We start from the raw sequence: 25774 nt of genomic DNA, 5'->3' as shown, positions 1-25774 counted from the left end.
GGGTGATGGCTAGGGCTGTTTGGGAAAAGAAATGATGATGTGGTACTTCTCTCCCAGGATAGCTAGGAAAACCCATGCCTCAGGCTCCATAGAGTGGGCATGAGTTGGAGGTTAGAGAGCCATCACACAGAGAGTGTCATTTCACACAGTTCCAGACCATCCCTCCCCAGAGGAAAGGACACATTAGCTCTGGGGAAGCTTTTCTCCAGAGAACAGCAGCCACTTTCTGCAGCCTGACCGCAGAAGCCCAACACCTATAGAAAAGGTTAGATGTGGGCATGCATCTGTAATCCAGTGCTAGTGGGTAGGCAGAGACGGGAGGACCCCTGGAGCTCACTGGGAAGCCAGCCCAGCTGAATCCGAGAGACACTGTCTCAAAAACAATATGGAGGACAACTTGAGGAAGACACCTGGTGTTGACCTCTGGTCTCCACACACACATGAAAACGTACAAATTGAAAGAAAGAAAGAAAAAAGAAAGACAGACAGACAGACAGACAGACAGACAGACAGAAAGGAAGAAAGAAAGGAAGAAGGAAGGAAGGAAGAAAAGAAAGATTCCAGGAAGTGACCTTGACCCTGCCTTCACACCCATTGCTGCTAACCCCTGTGTTCCCCAAACCCTCCGGGCCTCTGTGAACTTGATCCTTTTCAAACTGTAACATGATAGAGAGGCATTGTCTCCATGAAGGACTTGGGTTACTGGTGAAGTTGGAGTTTTTATTTTTAGGAGCAGAGGTCTGAGATGTCACTGTCTTGGGGTGACCTTGGAATCCGTAAGGCAGCCAGAAACTAGCAGGAAGCTGAGGGCCAGGAGCCAGTGGAGTCTCTCTGTCTCTGTGCTGTCTGTGTTTCTTTCCCTGTGCTACAGTGTGGCTCACTCCAGGCTAGGTCTCTGCCCCCTGCACACTTTCTCCTTTAAGGACTGACCAGTGCTGTCACAGCTGTGACAGGCAGACATAGCCCAGAGTCAGCACCCTGAATATTTGTGGCACTGTCCTGTTTCCAAGGCACTGCAGTACAATCCTGTGTGGCTCTGTCAGCCCCATGGCCTGGTCTTGCTGAAGGGACATTTGTTTGATCTATGGTGGGACAAGATTAGACCTTGGGTTTCATTCCCAGACTGGGTGTGGAGGAGGAATCCAGCATGGCTCCAGACTGGCATCTAGCCTTTGGTAGCAGTGATGGCAGTGGCAGCCACAGGCTGAGACAGTGGGCCACGAGGATGTAATAGTCTAGCTTTAACATTGGCATGCATGCATCTGACATGGACGGCCCCTCTTAGTTTATACCAGCAGCCACGGCTCTGAAAACGGCATTGTGGTAGAAACTCCTAGGTTGTCCCATCTGAGACACTGAGTGGCTCACTCGCATGTGCTTCTGCGGCTAGAGGGTTTGAGGCGGGGGCATACTGTGTCCTCTGAAGTCGATTGGGGCCCACCAGCTGTTGGTGACCAGTAGTCCCAGGGTGGACACTTGAAAGCACAGCCTGCAAGTCTTCTCTGCTCCTCCACTAGGTTCATCAATCTCTGCTCCCTGGGGCTTTGACTCGCAGTGAGTCAGTAGGTCCTCCTACTGCTCTGGGTCTGGCGTTGCCATACTTCAACAGTCAGGGGTTGAGGACTGTGGGAGCCCAGATGAAAGGGGAGGCAGTGGGAAGTTTCCCTGTGGACTTGGGGACCAAGTAATGGCTCACTTGTCCTCCATTGGGATCTTCAGCCCAGAGCAGAATGTAGAGTGTAAAGGTACCCAGTGTCTGTCTGTCCGTCTCTGTGTCTGTCTCTCTCTATCTGTCTCTGTTTCTGTGTCTGTCTGTCTGTGTCTGCCTCTCTCTATCTCTGTTTCTGTGTCTGTCTGTATCTGTATCTGTGTCTGTCTGTCTCTCTGTCTCTGTCTCTGTCTCTCTTTCTCTTCTCTCTCTGTGTCTATTTGTCTGTCTCTGTCTCTCTGTCTCTGTCTGTATGTGTCTGTCTGTCTCTGTGTCTGTCTGTGCCTATCTGTCTCTGTCTATCTCTCTGTCTCTCTCTCTGTCTGTCTCTGTCTCTGTCTCTGTCTCTGTCTCTGTCTCTCTCTCTCTCTCTCCTTCTACCACTGGAACATCTTAGAGGGGCTCACAGGATCTCAGAGGCCAATGAGCCTCATCACATCCTAGCAAGGTTGGGAAGCTGGCCCTGTCTCATTTTCTCGGTGCTTCTTTCTGGAAGCTTCTATACTGAAAATGCATTTGACTCCATGCTAGCAGAGGAGCTCGTGCCTGTCCCTTGAGCCCCATCCCAGGTATCCTTAGCCATTTGGATTTGTTGAAGCTTGCATCGGGTGGGCTGGGGTCACTCCACTGACCCAGCCTTCCATCCTCTCCACAGCATGCGGCTGTGACCTGGCTGAGGGTGGCTTCTTCGTGAGGCAGGGTGAGCACATTTGCACACGTGACTACCAGCGGCTCTATGGGACTCGCTGCTTCAGCTGTGACTGCTTCATTGAAGGGGAAGTGGTGTCAGCGCTTGGGAAGACCTACCACCCTGACTGCTTCGTATGCGCTGTCTGCAGGTAGGTGGTCCAGCCTCTGCTCTGCCAGCCTCTACCCCTCCTCCTAGCACATCTATCCCCAGCCCTGGCTCCCCTCCATCTTCATGCATCTACACCTCATTCAAGCCTTCTAGCCTCCCTAGGTCAGCCCCACCACAGTCCCTTACCCCTTACCTGGGTCCTTCCTTCTACCCTTGGCCATCTACCTTCTACCCAGGCCCCAGCTGCCCCCACCCAACCCCACAGCATACCCTGGCTACCTCTTGTCTCCAAGGCAGCCATCTCAACCCCGTCCTTGTCCTTGTTCTCGGCTCTACTCTTTTTAACATTGCTTCCTGACATGCCTGCCCAGGTATTAGTCTGGCCCTGCCCTCCCATTCCCACAGGCCTAGGCTCTACTCTCCACATCCCAACCTGCAGATGCCACACCTCTGTCCACAGAAGCCTCACATATTGCTGTCCTCAAATCTACCTAGCCACTGTCCTGGTTCAGGACTCCACATGTGACACTGTCTCGTCCTCTGCCTCATCCTCATCCACCTCAGTCTGTCTCCAGCACCTCCGAGACCTCCCCAAGCTCCTTCCTAGAGGGGTCTCAGCCTCTTAGACCCATTCATTCCTTTTTCCCTTCCTCCATTCAGTCCATGGGTGTTAGCCCAGGGCTCTGTCAGCATTGGCTCTGGACCTATTACCTCAGCTTCTCAGATTCCTCCAGAAGGGGAAGGCAGGCCCTGTGGAGCTTACTGGGTCCACCATTCCTCTTCCCTCTCTCTTCTCCTTCCCTCCCACCCAGTAGGTCCCACCCTCCTCCCCTCTCTCCCCCCTGTCCTGTCCCTCTGCAACATGACCCATCCTGGCCCATGGCTGTCTCATAACAGGTGTATGGGAGAGGGCCAAGAGGGGAGGCTTGCTTCTGGTCCCTGGTACCTGGCATAGAGCAGGCGAATTCCCCATGAAGAGTCTGGATGCTACCCTGACAAGCTCTATGGTCGCCTGTGCCTTCTGACCAATGGCAGCCTTCTTGGAGCCTCTGACCAGCAAACACAGGCTAGAGTGAAGAAAAGAGTGACCATCAGTAGTTCCCAGCATCATTGTGTCCGGCGTGTGATTTCTCCCACATCCTTTCCAAGCCACCATCTCTGGTCACAGCATGTACCCAAGGCCAGACTGAAGCCTTTTACCAGAAGACATCAAGAGGAGGAAGCTCTACGGGGGACATTTTCCATGGAAGAGTTGATGTGTGCTCTATAGTGTAGATGGATCAGGGGCCCCCAGAAATACCTTAATGATTTCCATGTGGCATCAGTCACGGTCGGCCTACCATATTGCGTGACAACAGACCGTGCTGTTCAGATTGTAGGTCGGGGTGGGGCTCTGCCACTGCACACACAGCTAGGCTAGACACCACACAGAGTTGGCTGCCAGCAAGCACACGCTGGAGTTGGGGGCCTAAGTTCAAGGGCAGCAAAGCACAGGCCAGACTCCTGCTTCCTGCTGGAGATTTCCTGGCCAGGGTGAGAGAGTGAATAGGAAGGTGGTGCTGGGAGGACGTGGAGACAAGGGGGAGAGAATGGGTCCTGCAAATCTCAGGCCAAATACCTACTCCTGTCTCCACCAAGAGGACTTCACTCTGTGATGACAATCGCCCCAGTAAAATGCTTTAAAAGGAAGAATCCCGCCCCCATGGCTTCAGAATACTCCGCCCATGGTAAGTGGATGTACAACGCTGCTGCTGCCCACATTCAAGATGGGCTTCCTTTCTGGAAACACTCTCAGACACACCCAGAGGTGTCCTGCAACGGCTGCCAGATGTTTCTCAATCCAGTCAAACTGACGGTGAACATGAGCCATCAGTGGGTGAGGGCCAGCAAGGCTGCTGTGAGTGCACAGTCCCCAGGGGACACTGAGTTCTGAGCACTGAGGACTTTGTTGGGCACTGCAGGGGTGGACCTTATTGATGGGCTTCAGATAGCCCCAGAGCAGAGTGAACCCACTCTGAGGTGAAAGGTGAGCTTTTATGGGATGTCCCTTAAAGGCTGGCAACCTCCTGAGCCCAACCTCTACAGGAAGGTGTGAGAGCCCTGCACCCAACTGCATAGAGTCCATGGCATCCGGGATTTACTCAGAAGTGTAGGCCTCCAGATGAGAAACCAACCAAAACTTGGAAAAAGATTTGTGGACACCACCAGGGTGACATCAACAGATATGGACACGGGGGCAGCCATGTCCACTCTGTTGCTGTTTCAAGGACAGCATGTCTAGAAGCCAAACATGTAACTCCTGGAGTGACCAGGCACATGTAAGAAATGACAGGAAACCCAAATTATGGCAGTAGAAGATTCCACACTGGTACACAGTGGAGTGGGTGTAAAGCCACTGTCTGCCTGTCCATTAGTCTGTAAGTCTGTCTGCCTGCTTGTGTAGTCAGGGCAGACCAAAAATTCCTTGTAAAATAATGAATGAAGATTGTCTAGATTTGCTGAAAGCTAGAAACCTACAGCCCCCAAATCTAAGTGACCCTAAAAAGAGATGTTCACGGAGTACTCAGATGTTCACAGTCAACCCTACGTACAACATGCCAGCCAGCGAGAACTCTCCAGGTGTCCACAGCCACACTGCAAAAGGTTTGCAAGAAAAGAAAAGAAAATAAAGAAATCCAAAAACAGCAGGAAAAATACAACTACTACAACAGAAATCACCCAAAACCCACCATGTCTGCATAGGAGCTCAGACTTCCACTAGGAGCTATGCATGCTGGGAAACAAGGTGTCTGTAAGCACCAAGAGGAAAATAAAACCCACCAATCAGTGCTGTAGTTAGTCAAAAACCTTCTGAAAAAGAAGGCCAGACACACAGCCTAAGGCCACTCTGAGGGATGAGTAAACTGGTCCAGAGTTGACCTTGCTGATTAAATGCCATTTCAAACGGCAATTGAATTGATCGTGGTGATGGTGTCACAGAGCTGGGCACAGTAACCTTGTCGGATTATACAATGGGGCATCAAAAAACAGGCACCAAAAAAAAAATGAAGATAAATCTTTATTGGACACACAAGAGCTGAGTGAACTTGGCCCCAGTGGGCCTGCCCTGCAACAGAGTGATGGTTTTGCAGGCTGGGAGGGAAAAATGTCAGAAGACATCAACAGAATTTCAATGCAGCCAGGCATGTCAGCACACAACCTGCAATCCCAGCCCTGAGGAGCTTGAGGCAGGAGGATCCCAAGTTTGAGACTAGGCTCGGCTACAGACTGAAGTTCTGCATCAAAACAGACACACATAAAATCTAATGCAGGTAGAGAGCCAGGGTTCTGAGGATAAACCCTGCTGTGACCTGGGTAAACATGGCCACCCAGAGGCTTATGTGTTTGGATATTTGGTCCCCAGCTGGTGGCGATGTTTGGGAAGGTTGTGGAACCTTTAGGAGATAGAGCCTTGCTAGAAGAAATGGGTCACAGGGGCTTTATAGCCTGGCCCCATTTTCTAGTCACTCCTACCTCCTGGCTTAGAAGAGTGGGAACAGCACCGTCCACTCCTATCTCCATGCCGTCCTCGACATGATGGGCTTCTACTCTTGAACTGTGAGGCAAGATAAGTTGCTTCTTGTTGGGTCTTCTGTCATAGCAACAAGAAAATAACCAACGAAGATCAAATTTGTGAAGAACTTTTACAATCCAATAAGAACATCCAATGTGAGCAAAATGGCTTACCAGACACTTCACCAAGGAACATACACAAATGACCAAAAGATACAGAAGACATACTTTAGTGTCATTAGCTGCCAGGGACCTTGGCCAAGGCCATTGTGAAATGGCAGCTGTGCCCACTGGTATAGATACAACACATGGTGGATAATAACAAGTTCTGGCAAGGCCATGAGGCAAGGAGACATGAAGCGGTACAGTTCCCTTGGAGACAGAATCACACAGTAGGTGACCATGAATTCCACTTCGGGAAGGAAGTCCTGTGGTGCAGGTTTCAAGTACGAACAGCTCAAGTGCCCTTCAACAGATGCAATGGAATAGGGCTGTCTCTGAGTAAGAACAGAATGCTAACACGAGGAGCACTCACATGGGCAGGTCCTGGCAGTGTGGATCTGCTGTCTGGGATGTGGGAAGCAGGGTCTGGGGACCTTTGGCACTGGCCAGGTGTTCCGTGTCACAATGATGGTGATTATACTGCGTGTGAATTTTCTAGAATGTATCTCCATTTAAGCTTATAGGTTGAGTGGCCACTGGGCATGCACAACCCTAGCAGCTAAGCTAGCATGTTCCATAGGGGATATCTGAATGGACGGCAAGCCTGTGATGCATGCCAATAGTCTTCCCTTGCATATGAGATACAGGAACAGAGAGACTGAGTTACATATTCTAGGTTGCACAGCTAGAGCATGACTGAGAGCACATTAGAGATTGCCAGGGGGCTCCCTCTCAATCCTAAAAGCTTCTTACCTGGGGAGATGCACCATGTTAAGACCTGGTATTTTTCAGACTGCACCACTAGCAGGTGTCAGGTGCAGGCATCTATGAGCTACGGGGTGATATGGGATAGCCAAGAAGGGTGCAGGACCAGACAGCAAGGCCGGGACCTGGACCCAGCCTAGTCTGCTTAGGTTCTTGATTCCCCCAGAAAGAGTACTGTCTACTGAGCCGGGAAGCCATGCCTTCAAGTGACAGCAAGAGAGGAGGGCTGGAGGTGGCTGACAGGACGTCCACTCTCATTTCAGGCTGCCTTTTCCTCCTGGGGACCGTGTGACCTTCAATGGGAAGGATTGTATGTGCCAGAAGTGTTCTCCACCCACATTGGTGGGCAACAGTGCCCATGTGGCCCAGGGCCTCCGGAGTAAGTGTGAGCAGGCATCTGGAAGGGTGGGTGCTGAGCTGCAAGCTGGGGTGGTCTCGACAGGACCTGGGATGGAGCCTGACGTTGTTGGGCCTGCACAGTAATAGAGCACTGCATGCTGGGAACCCAATAAGAAACCCTCCCCCCCCACCTCCCAGCCTCCTGCCACTAAGCCTTTTGTACAGGCAGTGCCCATCATAGCCACCTCACCTTTTTCATCCCATGTCCCTTCCGTCGTCACCCAGCTCTAGGTCTCCTCCTCCAGGAAGCCTTTCCAACCTCCTCTCCATCTTTCCTTGTGGTGCTGGCATGAGGTCAGATCCACCTTGATGGCAGAGCCATAGTTCATTGTGCAGGGCAGGGACCCCTGTGTGTCTCTCATAGACTAAGGATGTTATCTGTGGTTGGCAGATAGGCAGTAGCCATCACAGAATGGCTTTGCCACTGGCGGAGCCATGCAGGGCTGTCAGGGCACCAGGGTCTTTCACAGTGAGCACTCTGTCCCATGGCAACACTCCTTATGCACTTTGCAGGGACATGGATGGGGGAGGGTACTGAGAGCACCTTCATGATGACCCAGAGCTACAGAATTCTCCTGTGGGGCCTAGGCAGGGGAATCCAGACACCCTCCACTTGTTACTCTAGGGTACTTGGTGGGCCGGTTGGTGGCAATGTTGCCAGTCATGTCTCTACTGCTGGAGCAGCCCCAGCTCTGGTCACAGCACAGTTGCTAGAGCACAGCCAGGCTCTCTAGTAGATGTCATCTGTACCTGCCTTCATTCACTCATGCCATCTGGGACCTGTGCTTGGATCTGCTCTCTAGTGGTTCAGAACTATAGCTCACAAGAATGTCACCCTTTCCTTGGTATCCACAAGTCATAGCTGGCGGTTATGTGGCGGGTGGGAAAGTAGAGCCAGGAGTAGGAGTGGCAAGAGAGAATGGGGCTCAGACCCATCCAGGAAGGTCGTGTCCCTTAGGTGAGATGCCGTGTTATGGGTGGGTTTGCTATTCTGCCTCCAGCTGAGGATGGATTTGGGGTTGGTTTACCAGGTTTACACCTGATCATGCATGCCACTGTCCAACCCCAGGCCAGCCTAGACCCCAGTACACCCTGGCGTGACTTGATTCTGCAACGGATCCGATCTTTTAGGAGAATGAATCTCCTCTCCACCTTGGTTTTCCGGTCTCCAGCACAGGCTGCGCAGGCTCAAAACTCCTCACCCAGGACCAAGCCTCACCATGGGCTACGCAAATGCTCCCTTTAACTGTGAGACAGGGTCCTTTTAGCATGTCACTATGTCTGGCCCTCTCCTCTAGGGCTACACTGGGTTAGTCTGTGGGGCCTAAGATTCTGAGGGATTGAGTCCAGGTCACTGTTGGGGATTTAGCTCAGTGGTAGAGCGCTTGCTTAGGAAGTGCAAGGCCCTGGGTTCGGTCCCCAGCTCCGAAAAAAAAAAAAAAGAGTCCAGGTCACTGGGAGTGCCCCCCTGGGGGTGTTGAGGGGCCCTTCGATATGAGACCTCTGGGCCCACAGTGAAAGTATCTGTGTTTGTTCTCCGTTTCAGGTTGTGGGGGCTGTGGCTTAGAAATCAAGAATGGCCAGGCACTGGTGGCTTTGGACAAGCACTGGCACCTGGGATGCTTCAAGTGCAAGACTTGTGGGAAACTCCTCAATGCAGAGTACATCAGCAAGTGAGTGTGGTGGGCAGAACCAGTCCAGAAGGACTTGGCCAATGCTGTAGGTGGGGCAGGGTTGTCCAGTCCTAGTGTGCTGTCTAGTCCTGCTACTGGACAAAGAGCAAGGGCCAGGACTTGCTCTGGTCCCTGTAGCCTTCATCTTTCTTCCCCGCAGTCCTGCTAAAGTGGGTTGCTGTCTCCAGCTCTGACGTCACAAAACACCTGTCTCTTGGCCAGGTGTGGTGGCTCATGCCTTTAATCCCAGCATTCAGGAGGCAGAGGCAGGCAGATTTCTGAGTTTGAGGCCAGCCTGGTGTATAGAGTGAGTTCCAGGGTAGCCAGGGCTACACAGAGAAGCTCTGCTATGAAAACCAACAAACAAACCAGCAAACACACAAAGCACCTGGTGCTCAGTCGCAGGATGCTACCTGGTGCCTGGACATTCCTGGCCCCGGATGCCCTGTGGAGCACATGACAGCCGATAGACACTAGCTGCAAGGGCTCACAGGGCTGGCTGTTCTCATGGGAGCCTACAGGTGTATTCTCTGATCTACAGAGATGGACTTAGGCTCACTGCTCTCCCGATATGTTGTTAAGGGGCTAAGAGTGCCTGAGGACAAGAGAGCATTTGCCAGAGGCTGTGGGATCCTGTCATGAGCTGGGATATATTTTAACCCTGGGAGGTGAGGCAGAAGGTCCCCACCTCCTGGTGTAAGTGAAGTGAGTTGGGGTGGGGTGGGGGTTGAGGAGCACCCCCAGCATGGGAAAGCTCTCCTTCATGCTCCAAAATTGGCATCTGCATAGAGGTTGACTGGGTGAAAAAGGTTCCCTATACAATTACATAGAGTGGAGTGCATGTACACAAATGCACACACAGACTTGTACACACACATGACACACATATGTACACATACACACATATATGCATGCATATAAACACATGTATACATATATGCATGCACACATGTGCACATGTATCCCTCCATGCATGCATACATGCACGAACACATGTGTATACATGCATGCACATGTTCAAACACACAAATGTCCAGGAGCACATGTGTAGAGTCTCAGTGGCCAATATGTTCATGCTGGCACCCAGGTTGGCAGTATGTTCTGTCACCAGGAGCTGAATAGCAAGTAACAGGGACCTCTCTGTGTTCTTGATTATACCATGTGTCCCATTGATCACAAAATGAAACATTGCCCCCAACCAAAGTGAGCTTCCTCCCACTCAGATGGATGACTCTGTAAAGCCTGACTCCCTGGCCTCCATCACAGCCAAATTGTGGGGAGTGACTCAGGCAGTCAGAGCCTGGTGTGCAGGACTCTTTGAAGAAAATGGCAGTCATGCCCCCAATCAGGTGCCACCCCACACAGGGCGTTGGTGGCTCACCCACACCAGCATGTTACTTAGCAGCCTCTAGAGCCATCCCAGAACTGAGGGGGAGATCACATTGCTGTTGCTATGGAGATGGTATCTAAGAACTTCCTGAGTTTGCTTAGATAAATGGGCTTGTAGGGGTCTCCAGTCTGCATCTTCCCTCCCTCTGGGAGGCCACTCTGAGAGTTGAGATTAGTGGAGGACAATCACAGAGGGGAACCCACCCCCGAGCATCCGTTCTGGGACATTGTGAGGGTCCAGGCATCGAGGGAAGGAGTGTGGCACTCAGTTTAAACCCCAACAGCCTTGAGTATGCTTGTCATAGCGGTGGGAAGTCTAGATAGAGTTCACAATAGCTGCAGCCCACACAGCGAGCATGCTTTATAGTGGCAGGTATCCATCTTCCCGTCACCTCCACACCAACTCCTGCTGGGTGGTGACCCATGACTGAAGAGAACCACAGCTAGCAACACCGGGTAGTCTTGGACACTGACAAGTGCTTCCCTTAAGCCAGTCAGTCCCCAGCATCACCTTGTCTTGTGATGACCTCACTCTCCCTGCTCCCGTTTTACTGTGGGAGGGGCCGATGTTAAGTAACACACTGGAGACATGATATTTGGGCCCAAGGCAGTTTGCGTGTCTCCTCCCAGCAACCCTTTTCTATCTTGAGTGTGGCCACTTGCAACCTCGTTGCCTCCCCAAACCCTCCCTTCCCTGTGCCCTCTCTCTCTACCTTTGTGGCACTTCACCTAGTGTTAGGCTCGCAGTGCTAAGGAGAGAGAATAGGTAAATTACGAGATGTCCTGTCTGTGCCATCCCTCCATGATACTGGGGTAATGGCTATTTCACTTAATACAGAACAGAGTCAGCCATTTTCCCGAGTGCAGCTTCCAGAGCAGTCTCCCTCCACATGGACTCCCCGCTGCCATCAGCAGCACTGAATACACAGCCATACTTGCCACACAGGCAGAAAGCAGGCTTCACCCTAGGATCCTCCACTACAGCCAGAGGTGCCCTGTGCCCTTCTGTTTTATAGCACTTGCTACTGGCCTTCAAGTCACCCCTGTACCCTTGTCCTCAGGGTGGGTTTTGCACCCTCTCTGGCCCCTGAACAGAAGGACCTGGGAGAAGAGCCAGGTTAGCACCTTTCATTTCCCAGGCTGCTTCTGTTCCTTCTCCCAGTCTCTGGAGCCCGCCCTCTCTCCTCTGTCATCCTGTGGGCAGGTGGCCTGGCCCCTGTTCCTCTGTATAAATACCTGGGAAGTGTGCGGTTGTCATATGATATGTCTCATGTGGTGGCAAATGAGTGCTACCTGTCCAGGAATTGTACCCCAGGAGTAGGAGGAAGCCACCCTGCCTCCATGTTGTTGGACAGTTCTCTTGTGAGTTTTGTTGCATGTTGGGAGCTAAGTGGGTGACCCCATGCCCTCCTGACTGGCTGTCTCATTTCAGGGATGGGCTGCCCTACTGTGAGGCTGATTATCACACCAAGTTTGGCATCCGCTGCGATGGCTGTGAGAAGTACATCACTGGTCGGGTGCTGGAGGTGAGAAGCCTGTGGCCAGGGCTGGCATTCTCTGAGGTTTAATCTCAGAAAGAGCTGAACCCTCTAACTGTCTCTCCCCTGTGCCCAGAACCCTCGCACACTCTTTTCTTGTCCACATAGAGTTCATGTGGACACTTGACTCACTCCGCTGTAAGCACATGTCCACACATGTCGCACGCCTCCTCACATGGGATCTGGGACGTACTAGACCTGTCCTCTTGTTAGGCATAGCATGCTCTGGCTTACTGTGGTAAATAAGACTACACTGAACATCTTTCTCCCATGGCTCCGTGTGTGCTCCTGCTCTTCCCTCAAATAGGTCCACAGGAACATGGATGTTGGGTCAAAACTGCAAATGCTTACACAGTTCGTGGAAGTCACCGTAAATTGCTTGCTTTTAGGTTAGAGCAGTGGTTTTCAACCTTCCTAATGAAGCAATCCTCTTTAATACAGCTGCTCGTGGTGTGGAGACACCCCCGACCATAACATTATTTTTGTCGCTACTTCATAACTGTAATTTTGCTACTGTTGTGAATTTAAATATCTGATATGCAGGATATCTGAGCTTCAACCCCTGTGAAAGGGTCATTTGACCCCTTTCCAATGGGATTGAGACACACAGGTTAAGAACCATTGGGTTAGCATCTTATGACCCTCTCCCACCCCAGCCTTTGCTGACCTGGCTCTGGTAAGGCTCTGCCTTCCCCCAGCCCTGAGGCGGGCTGGCGTATCTCTTTCCTTTTCATAAGCATCACTTGCTTCTGGACTGGGATCGTCAAGCTATTGGAGGAGGTTGTGTAGAGAGATTGTGACTTTGGTCTCCTGTGGGTCCTGTGAGTCTGGTCCTGGGTGGGGAGCACAGCTGGTATTCATGCAGACATATCCTGGATTAGAACAAAAGGCCAACCTGTCCCATCCCACCTAAGCCTGGTCCAGCCCCGTCCACCCCTTCCCCTGCTTCTCCTTCCACCTGCTCTGAGTTTTACTCTGCCCAGGAGCCTTCTTTGTCTCCCTCCCTGAACACGAGCTCCTCCTTAGTGGGTTTTGTTTTCATTATTTTTTTATTTTAATTTTTTTAAAATCAGGGTCTCATGTAGCCCAAGGCTGGCCTTGAACTCGTATAGTAGAGGCCGACCTCCAGTTCCTGATCCTCCTGCTCTAGACTATCGTGTGCCCCCAGGAGCTTTTAAAAGAGTTTAAATGGTAGCTATTAAAAAGAGCATTTGCCAGGATTAGCCTGGACAGAGGCCCCTGGGATGGCTGTGAGTATAAGAACTGTGTGGTTTCACCTCCCTAGACAGCCTCCCTGGCCTCCCTGACTCTGTGCCCCTCCCCATAGCACACTCTGCTGTCTCACCCAGGACCTCAAGCTCAAGAAACCATGTCTTTCTTCCCTTACGGACCTGGAGCTCCTGCCTCTCTCTTATACCTTGGCACCCGTGTATCTGGTCAACCACACAGCTCTCCCTCTTTCTCTGAAGTAAAGAAGACTCTAGAACTCAGCCAGGTGTGGGGAATCCTCAAGCAGAGCTTCCCACCGACTGTCCTACATCTCCTGACCTCAGCCAGATAGCAGACCTTGGGTGTCATGGCAACCTAATCTTGTCTCACCGAGTTGAGTCTGTGGGCTCAATGTGGGCGCATCTTGGATCTGTCTCTGCCATTGCTGCTGATACTAAAAGCACAGTTTGGGAACCTGGCCCACTTCACTGCAGAGGCTGGCAGACCCTCACTAGAAAAGCTAGCCTGGGTGGGCAGACCCCATCCAGTACTGAGAGCTGGACTGTGAGAGAGTTGGTGAGGCTTGTACTATGACAGGTCCCCCCATGTCTCCGCTCTGAGTTACCCTAGGAAAAAGCATGAGGAGGAATGGTCCTTGTGAGGCCATTGAGGTCCCCATGCACGATGAGAGTTAGGCAAGCACATGACCTCATCTGTAGCATGAGTGTCCTTACCGTGTGTCTCTGGGCCAAGTGATGTGAAACACTGTTGGTGCACTCTATCCGGACCGTGCAAAGGGGCTGTTCTAGCTGCCAGGACCTGGACAGTCCTGGTTTTCCTCTACATTCTTCAGTGGAGGAGGAAGGACTTCCCCTAGGGTTGCACGCTTTTGGTTTTGCCTTCTCTGGGGGCGAGTCGCTGCAGTGGTGGTTAGTGGAGGTGGTGCGACTGAGTCGTTGTTCTGCGGGTTCTGCACAGCTCTGAGCAGTCTCCTGGCGGGTGTGAGGTGGGAGCTGCTGCGGGTGGAGACAGCCAGCTCTGCAGAAGGGAGCTCCGCTGCAGTGGCACTGCCTGACGCTGGGCCAGGCAGGCTGACGCCCGCCTGGCTGGTAATGCTGCACTCTCGGGGAGCTGCAGGAACGAGTGACTTGTTGGAGGAAAGAAACAAGGACAAGGGTACGGAGGCTGGCTGAGGGCAAGGGTCACACAGGCAGGCCGTCCAGTCTCCTGCGCTGAGAAGGGCTGGGAACAGACTTCGTGCAGGTAGGAAGCCTGGCAGAGCTGTGCTGAGCCAGGTGGGTGGGTTGCTGGCGGTCCCTGCCGTCTTTCTTGCCCCCAGCTGTCCTCTCTGTGAAGCCCATGTAGGAGCTTCCTGTGCTCCCCCACAGCTGCCTCATTTGTGCTGTGACTGTGAGAGGCAGGCATGGTGCCATCTTAAGCTGTTAGTGCCAGCAGCACTGCCTGGGAAATGGGTGTTCCTGGTGATAGAGGGTACTACTCCCTCTTCCTGTCCTCTGTCATGCCTGTCACAGTTCTGAGGAGCCTGCTCCGCAGACCTCCTGCGGTCACAGGAGGGGCACTGGCAGAGATGGACAGGTGAGAGCAGAGGTGCCGTGTGGGTGATGAGGCAGAGCTCACACTGGTTACAAGGTTACAGCCCTGAAGTGGCTGAAGTCAACCTGTAGAGAGCTGCAGTTTTCGGGAGGATTCATGAAGCATGCCCTTCGGAAGTCCTTTGGAACTGGGTATAGGAGAGAGGTATATGTGTGTGTGGGGTGACCCTGGCAGTGCTAAGAGCCTAGTCCTTAGCTGCCACCCTATTTCCTATCACTGCAAAGGTGGGGTAAACATGGTAGGTGACTTGGCCCCACTGTCTTAACGCTGATGGCACCATGGTTTAAGGCTCACATTCAGTGCAGTTTTATACCTATGGCTGTTGCCTTGGTAACATGAAGCTCAGGGCTCCCTGGGACCACTAATTAATTCCTTCCTCACTTCCTCCCCTTCCTCCATTCCTCTTTTTCTTTCCTTCTCCATTCCTGGTATTCACTCCTATGGGACTCATTGGGTCCCACTGTGAGCTAGGGACCCTACTGTGAAGGATGTGTACAGGAAAAGAGACTGTCCTGGCTGTTCTGCCCTGGGTCAGGTCAGGGAGTCACACAGACATTTGTTTCTGAACACCATCCCCTGTCACGACTGGATGTTGCTTTCAACTTCTCACTTCGTATTCCCATGGGCACATTCCTCGCCGCTCGTAGGCATGTGCGCCTTGCTACCAGCAGAGAACAAACTGTTTTCAAATAGTTGGGAGCATTTGAAAGCTGCAATGAAGATAGCATCTCAAGCCCCTAAAACCAGTGTGCCATTTACAGAAGTGTTTTCAAAAGACACACTGGCTTATGCAAAACAAACAAAAATCGCTCCAATGAGTGCTGACACCTATTCGGTATTTAGAAATGACATTTTTGCATTTCACTTATATAAACACACACACACACACATACACACACACACACACACACACACACACAGAGAGAGAGAGAGAGAGAGAGAGAGAGAGAGAGAGGGGCAACCCATAACTTATAACTTATGTGGATACAATACCTAGAGACACACAGAAAGGCACAGGCACACAGCATGCACACATATACAGGCATATGTTATATGATTTATTTATTAACAGGAGGCAAATCCAGTTCTCTAGGTAACCTGTTTTATCAGACTTAATCATATAATAAATATATATGATTCCTAAAATAGATATAGGCATATATTGCATACAGACAACACATATAGACACACAAAGAGACACACAGAGAGAGAGAGAGAGAGAGAGAGAGAGAGAGAGAGAGAGAGAGAGAGAGAGAGCGCACATGTGTTTGGACAGAACTCTTTGTCCCCAGGGAGTCCTTGTGCTTGACCATGGACCTGTCTGAGGTGCTCCTGATGCACCCTCATGGATGCATCTCTGGAGGCCGGCCCTAAGAGCAGACGTGTGGGTAGATGACACAGCTTCCCAAGAGGACATCCTAAGTGAAGCTAATGGTGCAGATGAAGAGGGGAGGTGGAGATAAGAGCAGCCAGTGGGCCTTTATGTCAGTCTCAGATTCTGAGAAGTGGGGAGCCAGGGGGGTGTTAAGGGGGATGGGCATAAGGACAGAGCCAGCCTGGGAAGGGACTCCAGACTTCCAGGGCTTTGCTGGGCAAGCACTAACTTGGTTCTCTATCTGAGAACAAGACGTTCCTGCAGGGTCTCAGAAGAGCCCTGGGGAACCAGTCCTATTGCCCAAGTACCAAGTACCAAGTACCAAGTACCGCTGGGCTGCCTGACACCCACTCAGGTTTTTTGCTCCCTTGCCTTGTGAATTTCATTTCCTCATTGCACCATGACAATCAGGACTTTTGGCATCTGGATTCGTTTTTCAAAATTCACAAGAAGTTTGCAAACCTGGCATGGTAGCACCCACCTGGAATTCCAGTATTCAGAAGGAAACAGGAGACAGGAGACTTACAAGTTCAAGGCTAGCCTGCCATTGCAAAGTGAGATTGTCTCTAAAGACCAAAGGCTGGGCTATAGCTCAGTGGGAGAGCAGTCACCCCGCAAAGGCAAGACTATGAATTCAAACCCAAACTGAAAACAATAAACAAGAATAAAAGCATATAAACTTTCAAGAGTGACCAAGGAATGACCCTGGATCCCAGCAGCCACCTGCAGGTCCAGCTCTGCTTTTCATGGTGCAACCAAAGGAGCAGCTAGGGTCATCAGGAGGCAAATCCAGATCTCTAGGTAACCTGTTTTATCAGACTTAATAGCTGGGTCTGAGGAAGAAGGTATTGGCCTTGGGTGTGGGAGGCTCAGTCAGGAAGGTCTGGATTTCTGCTGACCAGCTGAGAAGAGGCTCCTTGCTCCAGCCTACAGAGGAGGAGAAGCAATGTCTCAGGACATGAGGCTTCTACTGCACCTTAGTACCACTGACCTTTTCTTCAGCGATGCTTTGGGACTATTCTTAGAGCCCTGCCTGCTGGCTTGGCCTTGTGGGGCTGCAGGGGCTCTGTGCCCTTATAGACCACTCACATCTCCATCGCCGGCTTTGGTGTTTTGCTAAAGATGACAGTTGCTTGTTGGAAGGCATAAGATGTTTTTCTAAAACCACACAGTGCCAAAGACCTCTTGGGCTTCTGAACACACTGTTCAGATCTAAGCCATCTTGAGCCCCAAGCAAGCGAGAGGCTAGGCCATCAGCCAGCTAGGGATCCAGGGGTGGTGACACAGATGTTCAGTGCTGAAGCAACCTGCTCTTGATGCTTTAGGTCTTCCTGTAGGCAAACTCTGGGCAGATACCTGGAAGATGCCTCGCTGTGAGGGAGACACAGAGACAGTAGACCATGACATGAGCAGTGGAGAGACTTACCTTTGACTTTGTCAGCCTTGCTGGCTTCTTATGTTCTCTCTGGGGGTGGGGGAGGGAGGTAGGGAGGGAGGGAGAGAGAGTCAAAGAGTTCTGTGGTCCTACTGCAGCCTCTGTTTGATCGTAGAGGACACGGAACCCCAAGACAGGTCACAAGGCCCAGGTCACACAATGCAATTAAAGGTCTCAGGCAGGAGTCATCCCCTGGCTTTTGCTGTGACCTGGGATGGGTCAGGTGACTTGAAGGCTCATCCCCTCAGTAGGCGTCACAGCCAAATGGTGTTCTCTATGATACCTGGGATACAGGCCTTCCTTCATTTTATCTTCCTGTCACAGATGGATTGTTTCAGAACATGGAGCCATTTTGAAACGTGGCTCCGCTGTTGTCTGCCATGCTTTGCAGATGAGTGATCCCCAGCAAGAGTGAGGACAGTGGCCTCTCCCAGCTAAGACTGTGGTCAGTGGGGGAGGGGCGGTGCTGGGAGCAATGGCTCGCCTGTGGCTCTGACTTGGGTGTGGGGCTCTGTAGTAAGGTAGGCATGTGCTGTGACCATATGGGAAGACACCCACATAGAGTAGGCACTCTGTGACCACCTCCCCTTCACCATGTCCATTACCCTATAGTACCACTAGGTATAGGAACTGAGCATATGGGCAATGAGTGCGTGGATGGAACCCACGCTGTGAGTCCCTGAACCAGCAGGAGCTCAGCCACAGCCAGTCTGTATGCTCTAAGGCTGTGGCACCTTCTGGGGAGTAGTGTTTGGTCCAGACTGGGAGCTTGTCAACCTAGCTAAAAGCCTGGCTCTGCCCTACTAGTCCTAAGGCCTTGGGTAGATCTTCTGGCTTCTGTGAACCTCAGTTTGCTCATCTAAGCCATGGGTGTGGTTGTGCCCACACATGGGCATGGATGCATAGAAATCTCTGGATGTGTTGCTGACATGTGCCTGACAGTAACAAGAACACCACCAGGAGCCAACCTCTTCCAGATGCAGAGGGAGCCCAACTGTGCAGCGAAGCTCGGGGAATACACTAAAACACACAACTCCAAGGCATCTCAAGCTTCTGCCGTCAGTGTTCAAACCTCTCCTCACTGTTTCCATAGCTTTTCCATCCCTCAAAAGGAACCCTCCACACACCTCGGGTCCCGGCTGCCTCTGTGGCTTTGCCTGTTCTGCGTGTTTCTGGGAGTCACACAGTTGACCTTATATGGCTGGCTCCTTTCCTTCAGTGTTCACAGGCTATCCACACTGTTGCACCTATGGGTGCTTCCTCTGTTATATAGCCATACAGGATCCTACGGGTGGGCGTGCTGCACTGAGTCCTTCACGATGCAGGTATGAGCTTAGGAGCCATTGGCCAGTGTGTGCCTTGGTGTTGATAACTGGGTGTAAGAGTCTTTGCTATTTTTTGGACACCAAGGAGTGAATTTTAGTTTGTATGGTGAATGAATACAATTCTCCACAGGCTTCCCATGCTTCTGGTTGTTCTTGTTTTGCTGGGTACAAGATACCTTGTCCTTGGAGGTCAGGAGCTGGTTTGCAAGTTCCCACGACAGTGACATGTAGCAGGGGCCATCGTTTCAGTTCCATCATTTTCTTACCATCTTTAGAGAAATGTCTAAGTTGCCCCATCCCCACCCCCTGGCATATATAAACATGAGTGCAGGTGTGTGCAGGTGTGTGCACCTGTGTTCAGAGATGAGGCAGGTGCCGGGCGTCTTCCTTTGTCACGCTCAGCTTATTCCTTTGAAACAGTCTCTCCGCAAACCTGTCAGCTGATAATCCCTAGCGCCACTCCTGTCTCCGTCCCTGCCCCCTGTATTGCCAGGGTTTCAGGAGCGCATGAGAGCATGCTCAGCTCGTTACCTGGGTGATGGGATCTGAACTCAGCCTCCTGTGGTTGCACAGCAAACCCTCTTAAGCCGAGTGATCTTTCCAGCCCATTTCTTTTGTTTTTTAATGACGCTCTTATTTGGTCTTAAAACAACAACATCAAGGGGTTGGGGATTTAGCTCAGTGGTAGAGCGCTTGCCTAGGAAGCGCAAGGCCCTGGGTTCGGTCCCCAGCTCCGAAAAATAGAACCAAAAAAAAAAAAAAAAAAAACAACATCAAAACAAAAGAAACAAACAAACAAACAAGTAACCAATACTTTGTCGGAGGGCCTCACACTTCTCTAAGACAGAAACCAAAAACCTGTTACACAGACAGTCTCAGGTGCTGTCCTAAGTTTGTAGTCTGTTGTTATCTGTGGCTTCCCTGTCACAACTCTGGCTCTCCTGTCCTGCTTGGCTCTGTTCTCTCTCAGTGGCTAGAACCTGCCACCCCTGCAGCAGCAATGCTGCTTCTGGGTCCACACAGCCATCTTTGTCTCACAGTTTGGCAAAGTGTTAGGAGCCTCCATACCACAAGGCCAGACCTTCCACCTCCAAATTCCTCCCTCCGTGGGTCCAAAATATGAAGGTTGACTTTTGTGACTTCTGACCTTTATAGATGTCACCATCTATGCAGTTGTTGCTATTGCCACTGCAAAGCTTCCTCTGTGTCCCCCATTGTCATAGCCATTCCTGCCATAGCCCCGCCCACAACTACCACAGCCTCTGCCTTCTCCAGAGGAACCAGGACCACCTCCCCCATAACCACTATCATTACTAAACTCATTAAAGCCATCAACACTGCCATCATATCCACCAACACTCGGTCCTGGAAGTTTCTCCTATGACCAAGATTGTCATTGTCACCCAAGCCATCTGTACAGCCACAGCCAGAGTTTCCAGAAGAACCATGTGGGACCTCATGAAGCCCTGGTCATCTCGGGTGTTAACAGGGCTCACCTCTCAACTTTCCCAGTGTGGCAGCCCCTCTCGAGGTGACCACTGACAGTGAGGCATTTCTGAATGGCAACCTTATCCACAGAGCCATGGTCCTCAGAGGTGCTGGGCAAAGCCGTTCCTTCCCCTGATGTCTGTCACCATCCCAGTCACATCACTTTTCTTTGCCATAGCTTTCCTCAGTGGTGGCCAGGGTGACGGCAACCAGGTCAGTTCATGACAGTGTAATGATAGAAGTGACAGTGACTGTGGTCACAGAAGGAAAGATCTCTTCCTTCACAGTTAAGAGATCTCTTAGTCTTTGATAACCTTCTCTCTGCTGCCTTTGACTCCCTGCTCTCTCTCTGTTCTTTTATACACGTCACACGGCTTTGCATTCACAGCTCTCTCTCACTCCAGCCCGGTGGTGGCAGTTAAGTGTTTCCCGTCTCCTCAGACATTCAGAGATGGTTTTAAAGCCCTGCCCGCTGATTATTTCAATACTTTTTCAGATTCTCCACAAGCCTAACTTAGGCCTGACAGCAGGGAGACGAGAGCTTTCAGTGAGACCCGGTCTCATCTACAGGAAAAACGTGCTGTTCCCCTCTTACCTGGGTCATGTCTTATTGAATGACAGAAGTTCTTTACATATTCTGGATCCCATGCCCTTATTAGGTATATGACTTGCAAAGCCACCCTCCCCTTCTTCGACTTGCCTGCCTAGCCTTCTGCCAGGCCCATTTGCTGAGTGGGAGAGTTTGTGGGTTGCTCATGGTTTTGCTGTCCAGGCTGTCTCCGTCCAGGTAAATGTGGGCTTTCTGCCAGGTTTTCATTTGATGGTTTTGCTGTTTTGGATCTGGTAATTAGGTCCTTCCATCTGTTTATGGAACTCTTAACACTTAAGCGAGACATGTGGCGAGGAGTGGCCAAGTGTACCTGTTGGGATAACCTTTTTCTTTTTCTTTAATATTGTGTAAAGCTGTGTCCCTGTATTTTCAATTGTTAATTCTGAACTGGCAGAGAGCAAAATGCTGGCAGGATCTTGGTATTGCCGTTTCTGTGGCCCATGACAGCCTTACATTTGTAAATCTGCTCAGATCCTTGAAGGCCAAGCAGTGCTCTATGCCTAAAGGCAATCTGGAATTGTATCTGAAGTTGTCTCGCTGCTGATTGGTTGTCGAAAAGATCTGAAGGCCAATAGCTGGATGGGAAGCAGGAGCAACTGGGCAGAGAGAATGACGCAGGATAAGAAAGCAGAAGCTGGAGATTCAGAGAGTGGACTTGGGAAGAACCAGACATGGATTGCAGAGGAGTAGAGAGGTTTAGAGCTAGCCATGTGGCTCTCGTATAGTGTGGGTGGGTTGTGGGCAAGATAGCCAGGCTAAGTTAGATGAGCTAGCGGGGAGATTGTCTAAGCAAAAGGCCTAAGCTTTAAACTATGTAGAAGTCCATGTCATTATACTGGTGGTGAATCTGAGAAAGCCCCGCTATATGTAACTGGATAGACTTCCACAGATCAGCACACTCGAGTAACCACCACCCAAGCTAGAACCAAGAACACACCCAGCCTCTCCAGATGTCTTCCTGTCACCGCAGGATAGCCACCACCTCTAACAGTCCCTCTCACTCGGACCCTGATAAACCAGCGTCCGGATCCTCTGGGCTGGCATCTCTGTTCAGACTGTCTGCACCCTCTGTTCTTTGTACAGGGCATGAGGGTTGAGGGGGTTATGTGACTATATGATCTGCACCCTGGAGCTAAGGACTTTCCAGTAGGGTTGGGAGCCCACAGGCCCAGTCTGAAATGGATACACTTGGGGGCACACTTGGCATCTATCTGAGCTCCACCGTCTGCCCACAGGTTGATCTTGCTCAAGCCACCTCCCCAAACTCCATGCCCTTTATGACAGCAAAGGCTATAATATACCCACAGTGCATTCTATAAAGGACTGCCACAGAACGAAGGGGGCTAGTATGGGACTGAACAGTGTGTGCACAGTGTAGCAAGTCACAGCAACTTTTAAAGAGGGAAATACAGTCTGTCGCCTCTCTCTGTCTCTCTCTGTCTGTCTCTGTCTCTCTGTCTCTGTCTCTCTCTGTCTCTCTCTGTCTCTGTCTCTCTCTCTCTCTCTCTCTCTCTCTCTCTCTCTCTCTCTCTCTCTCTCTCTCTGTTTTTGTCTCTCCGTCTTTCTCTCCAGTGTGTTTATATCTCTGTGAATGCAGCTTGTGTGGGATGCCTGAAGAGGACAGGAGACTTTGGTGCTGGAGTTACAGACAACTGTGAGCTGCCCGACTTGGGTGCTGAGAACCGAACTCAGGTCCTCTGGAAGATCAGCAAGCTCTCCAGCCCTAAGTCTAGTGTTTCAGAAACTGTTCCCACCAATGTTCTCTGTCCCTTTCAATTCATACATTGGCACAGCTGGACACACAGGGCTTGTTGACCCTGGGGCTGTCAGAGACCTGCTGGGAAGAGGTATGGGGAGTTGCGACTTTTCAAAAAATACAGAGCAGTTTTTGACCTTTGCTCAGAACCCAAAACCCAGTGCCTCCTGCCCACTCACAATGCTGTCTACTGCAGTCACCAAATGACCCAGCCCCTTACCCTGTTATTCAGACTGGCATTGGAGATGACCAGTGTCCATGAAACCTTTCAGCCCTGGAAGGGTCCTGCCAGCAAATCTCAGTCTGTTCTGGGAGGAAGAAGCCAGGACAATTGCCAAGGAGCAAGGAATGGATCAGAAGGGATAGGACTAGGAGGCATTTGGAGGACTCCTATGAAGGAGGTGGCTTTGGGAGAAAACAAGACTATTTGATGAGGCTGGGAGGCCCAGAAGATTCCCAGGTAGCAGGTTTAGTAAGAACCAGGGCTGGGACTGGGGTCAGCTGCCATGGGTGGGGTTGGTCCTCTGTGCCTTGAGGATCCCTTTGTCTGAGACATAAGCATGGGTGTGGGCTGAGCTTATAGCTGGGGGTAGGGGGAGCTGTCAAGGCCTACACAGGAGAGGAACACATTTTAGATCCTCCTTTCCCAGAGGCAGAGGCCTTGGCCTACTTTTTTCCAGGGAAGGGAGTGAGGTAAGGTGTTTTTTAAGACCCCTCTATTCAGGAAGGTGTCAATTAAGATTCAAGTTCCGGAGCGGGCGTGGGGCCTCTTCCCATTTTAGGATGCCGTGAGGTGAGGGCTTCATTTCTCACACTTAGCAACAGGCCCACCTGCCGCACCCTGGGAACAGCGCTCACTCTTGAGAACAGTGGAAATAACATTTTAGAACTTTTTTTTCCCCTTGGCACTGTGAACAAGTAAGCCAGAGGGGAGAAGTTGCAATTAGTGTAATCTATTTATTGTTTCAGGATTAAAAATTGTAATCTGATTTAATGGTTCTTAAGAACCACTAAGCTAGGAAGTGTCGGTCAAGCAAAGTGAGGGATGCAGAGATCAAAACAAAACAAAGCCAAAACCCCAGAACTGTCCTCCCATCACCAGAGAAACAAGGTTACCTCCTCCTAGTCTCCAGTCCTTGCTGCTACCCCTTGTCCTCCAGGACATGCAGAGGTGAAGGGACCAGGTCCCCCTTTGATACTAACCTGTCCACAGTCACATCTGGGAACCGTTGGCTGTACAGTTGGTCTCCAGAGGTCAAGGATAAGGTGGGTGGGTGACACCAGGTCTCCCAGGCTCTGACCCCTCAGTGGCCTTGGCGTCCCCTGTCTAGCCTGTGCAGATCTGTAATCCCAGTGTCTGCTGGACCTTTGATGTGCTCCCCAGATGTGTGCATAGTCAGATGCCCACCATGTACACTTTGTCCTGCTGGGTGCCCGCTGCAGTGGCAACACTCACGTGCTTTGTGCTTTCCCCAGGCTGGAGAGAAGCACTACCACCCTTCATGTGCGCTATGCGTCAGGTGCGGCCAGATGTTCTCAGAGGGCGAGGAGATGTACCTGCAAGGTAAACGTTTGGATATTCCTGACATGCACTGTGCTGGGGTGAAACTGGTCATAGTGCTGCTAGGAGCTGGCACTGTCATGCACACACGCACACACGCACACATTCTGCGGTCTCTACTCAGCTGTGTCACCATTGAGGGCGTGAGTAAGCCTGAGTGAGTAAGATCAGACTGCTGAAGAGCAGGCCACGAGGTCCCGCCATGGCCCTTCAGGCCTCATCCCTGCTCCTGGACCCACAGACTTTTAGTCACGCCACCCCTGAGCCTTGGCTTGTGATACCCCTGTCACACTGCAGCAAGACCGGACTTCCTTCCTGAAGTGTGTGGAGAAGCAGCTTTCATAACATTGAAAGCAGAGGGAAATTGGCAGACAGGAGCCCTCTAATGCATTCATGGGCAAGCCACGCACTCACCTTTAAAAATCATATTGACAGGGCCAGTGAGGTAGGTCAGCAGTTAGAGACCCTCCTGCTGCACAAACCTTATGACCTGAGTTCCATCCATGAAACCCAAGAAAAGGTGGAAGGAGAGAGCCGACTCTATGGAGCTGCCCTCTGACCTTTATGTGTGCACCGTGGGACATGCTCCCTCACACAGGACCAATAAAATAAAAATAAATCACGAGATAGTAGTGTCAAGGTGGAAAATAACAGTGACACAGCTTGGCCACCTTCACGGCAGTCTCTCTCATTCTAGAGCCACACAATGTTTCATTCCCTATAATAGATCAAGTGTCCCACAGTTGAGCAGAGGGCATGATGGTGTAGACCTAATGAGGCTGCAGATGGCAGGGGTGGCAGAGAGGTGATGCCATTGCCAGGTCACTTCCCACCCCAAGGCAGTATGGGAGACAGAGCAGCCAACTGAAGCTGGCTGGTGGATTAGCACCAGTCATACAGACTGCTTAGGAGTGTGCCAGCCTAGCAGGCTTGACAGGGAGGTTATGGCTGTCCCCTCCTAGTTCTGTCTCTTGGGAAGTCAAAGGAATGGCTTCATCTCAAAACTCTACTGGGAATGACGTCATTTGGGTGAAATTCGGTAGCGATCTGGTGCAAGCTTGGTTGAAAGTCATAGCCTCGACAACTGTCTTCATTGGACATTACAGTGTAGTACAGGAGAGGGGTCCTTGGGGCCCCTGGACAGGAGACCAAGCTAGGCCGCCCAGCCTTCGATCTCTTCCCAGATGAGATGAGCCCTTTCAGACTTGTGATTGCTATTAAACTCCGATCAGAGCACCCAGTGTTCCCTCAATTCTTTCCTACTGGCAGAAAGCAGAGTAAGGGAGGCAGTGACCCTTGTAGGGGAGAAAATACAGTTTTTGCGTCACCTTTGGTGACCCCTGTAAGGGAAGGTAGGCAAAGAGTAAAGGGCAGGCAGAAGCAAAAGAATGAGTGTCCCTTGTGTATGCGCAAGAG

The 25774-nt window shown here is 51.2% G+C and overlaps 1 protein-coding gene across 52 annotated transcripts in view; it reads left to right on the top strand.

Moving 5' to 3' along the window:
- Ablim2 (actin binding LIM protein family, member 2) overlaps positions 1-25774 on the top strand; it is a 124967-nt gene that overhangs the window by 40961 nt on the left and 58232 nt on the right. For all 52 annotated transcript variants that reach the window (XR_015636745.1, XR_015636739.1, XR_015636732.1 and 49 more), the window contains 5 exon segments: positions 2364-2547; positions 7250-7365; positions 8932-9058; positions 11880-11973; positions 24274-24361. Coding sequence is in view for 26 of the 52 variants with exons in the window: in XM_087583854.1 (XP_087439980.1) it covers positions 2364-2547; positions 7250-7365; positions 8932-9058; positions 11880-11973; positions 24274-24361 (609 nt within the window). In the remaining 26 variants the exon portion in view is untranslated.

This window comes from Rattus norvegicus, chromosome 14 (assembly GCF_021556685.1).
Source record: "Rattus norvegicus strain SHRSP/BbbUtx chromosome 14, alternate assembly SHRSP_T2T, whole genome shotgun sequence".
NCBI lineage: Eukaryota > Metazoa > Chordata > Mammalia > Rodentia > Muridae > Rattus > Rattus norvegicus.
The sequence above is the reverse complement of the archived record's forward strand: the minus strand, read 5'-3'. Positions and strand labels throughout refer to the sequence as shown.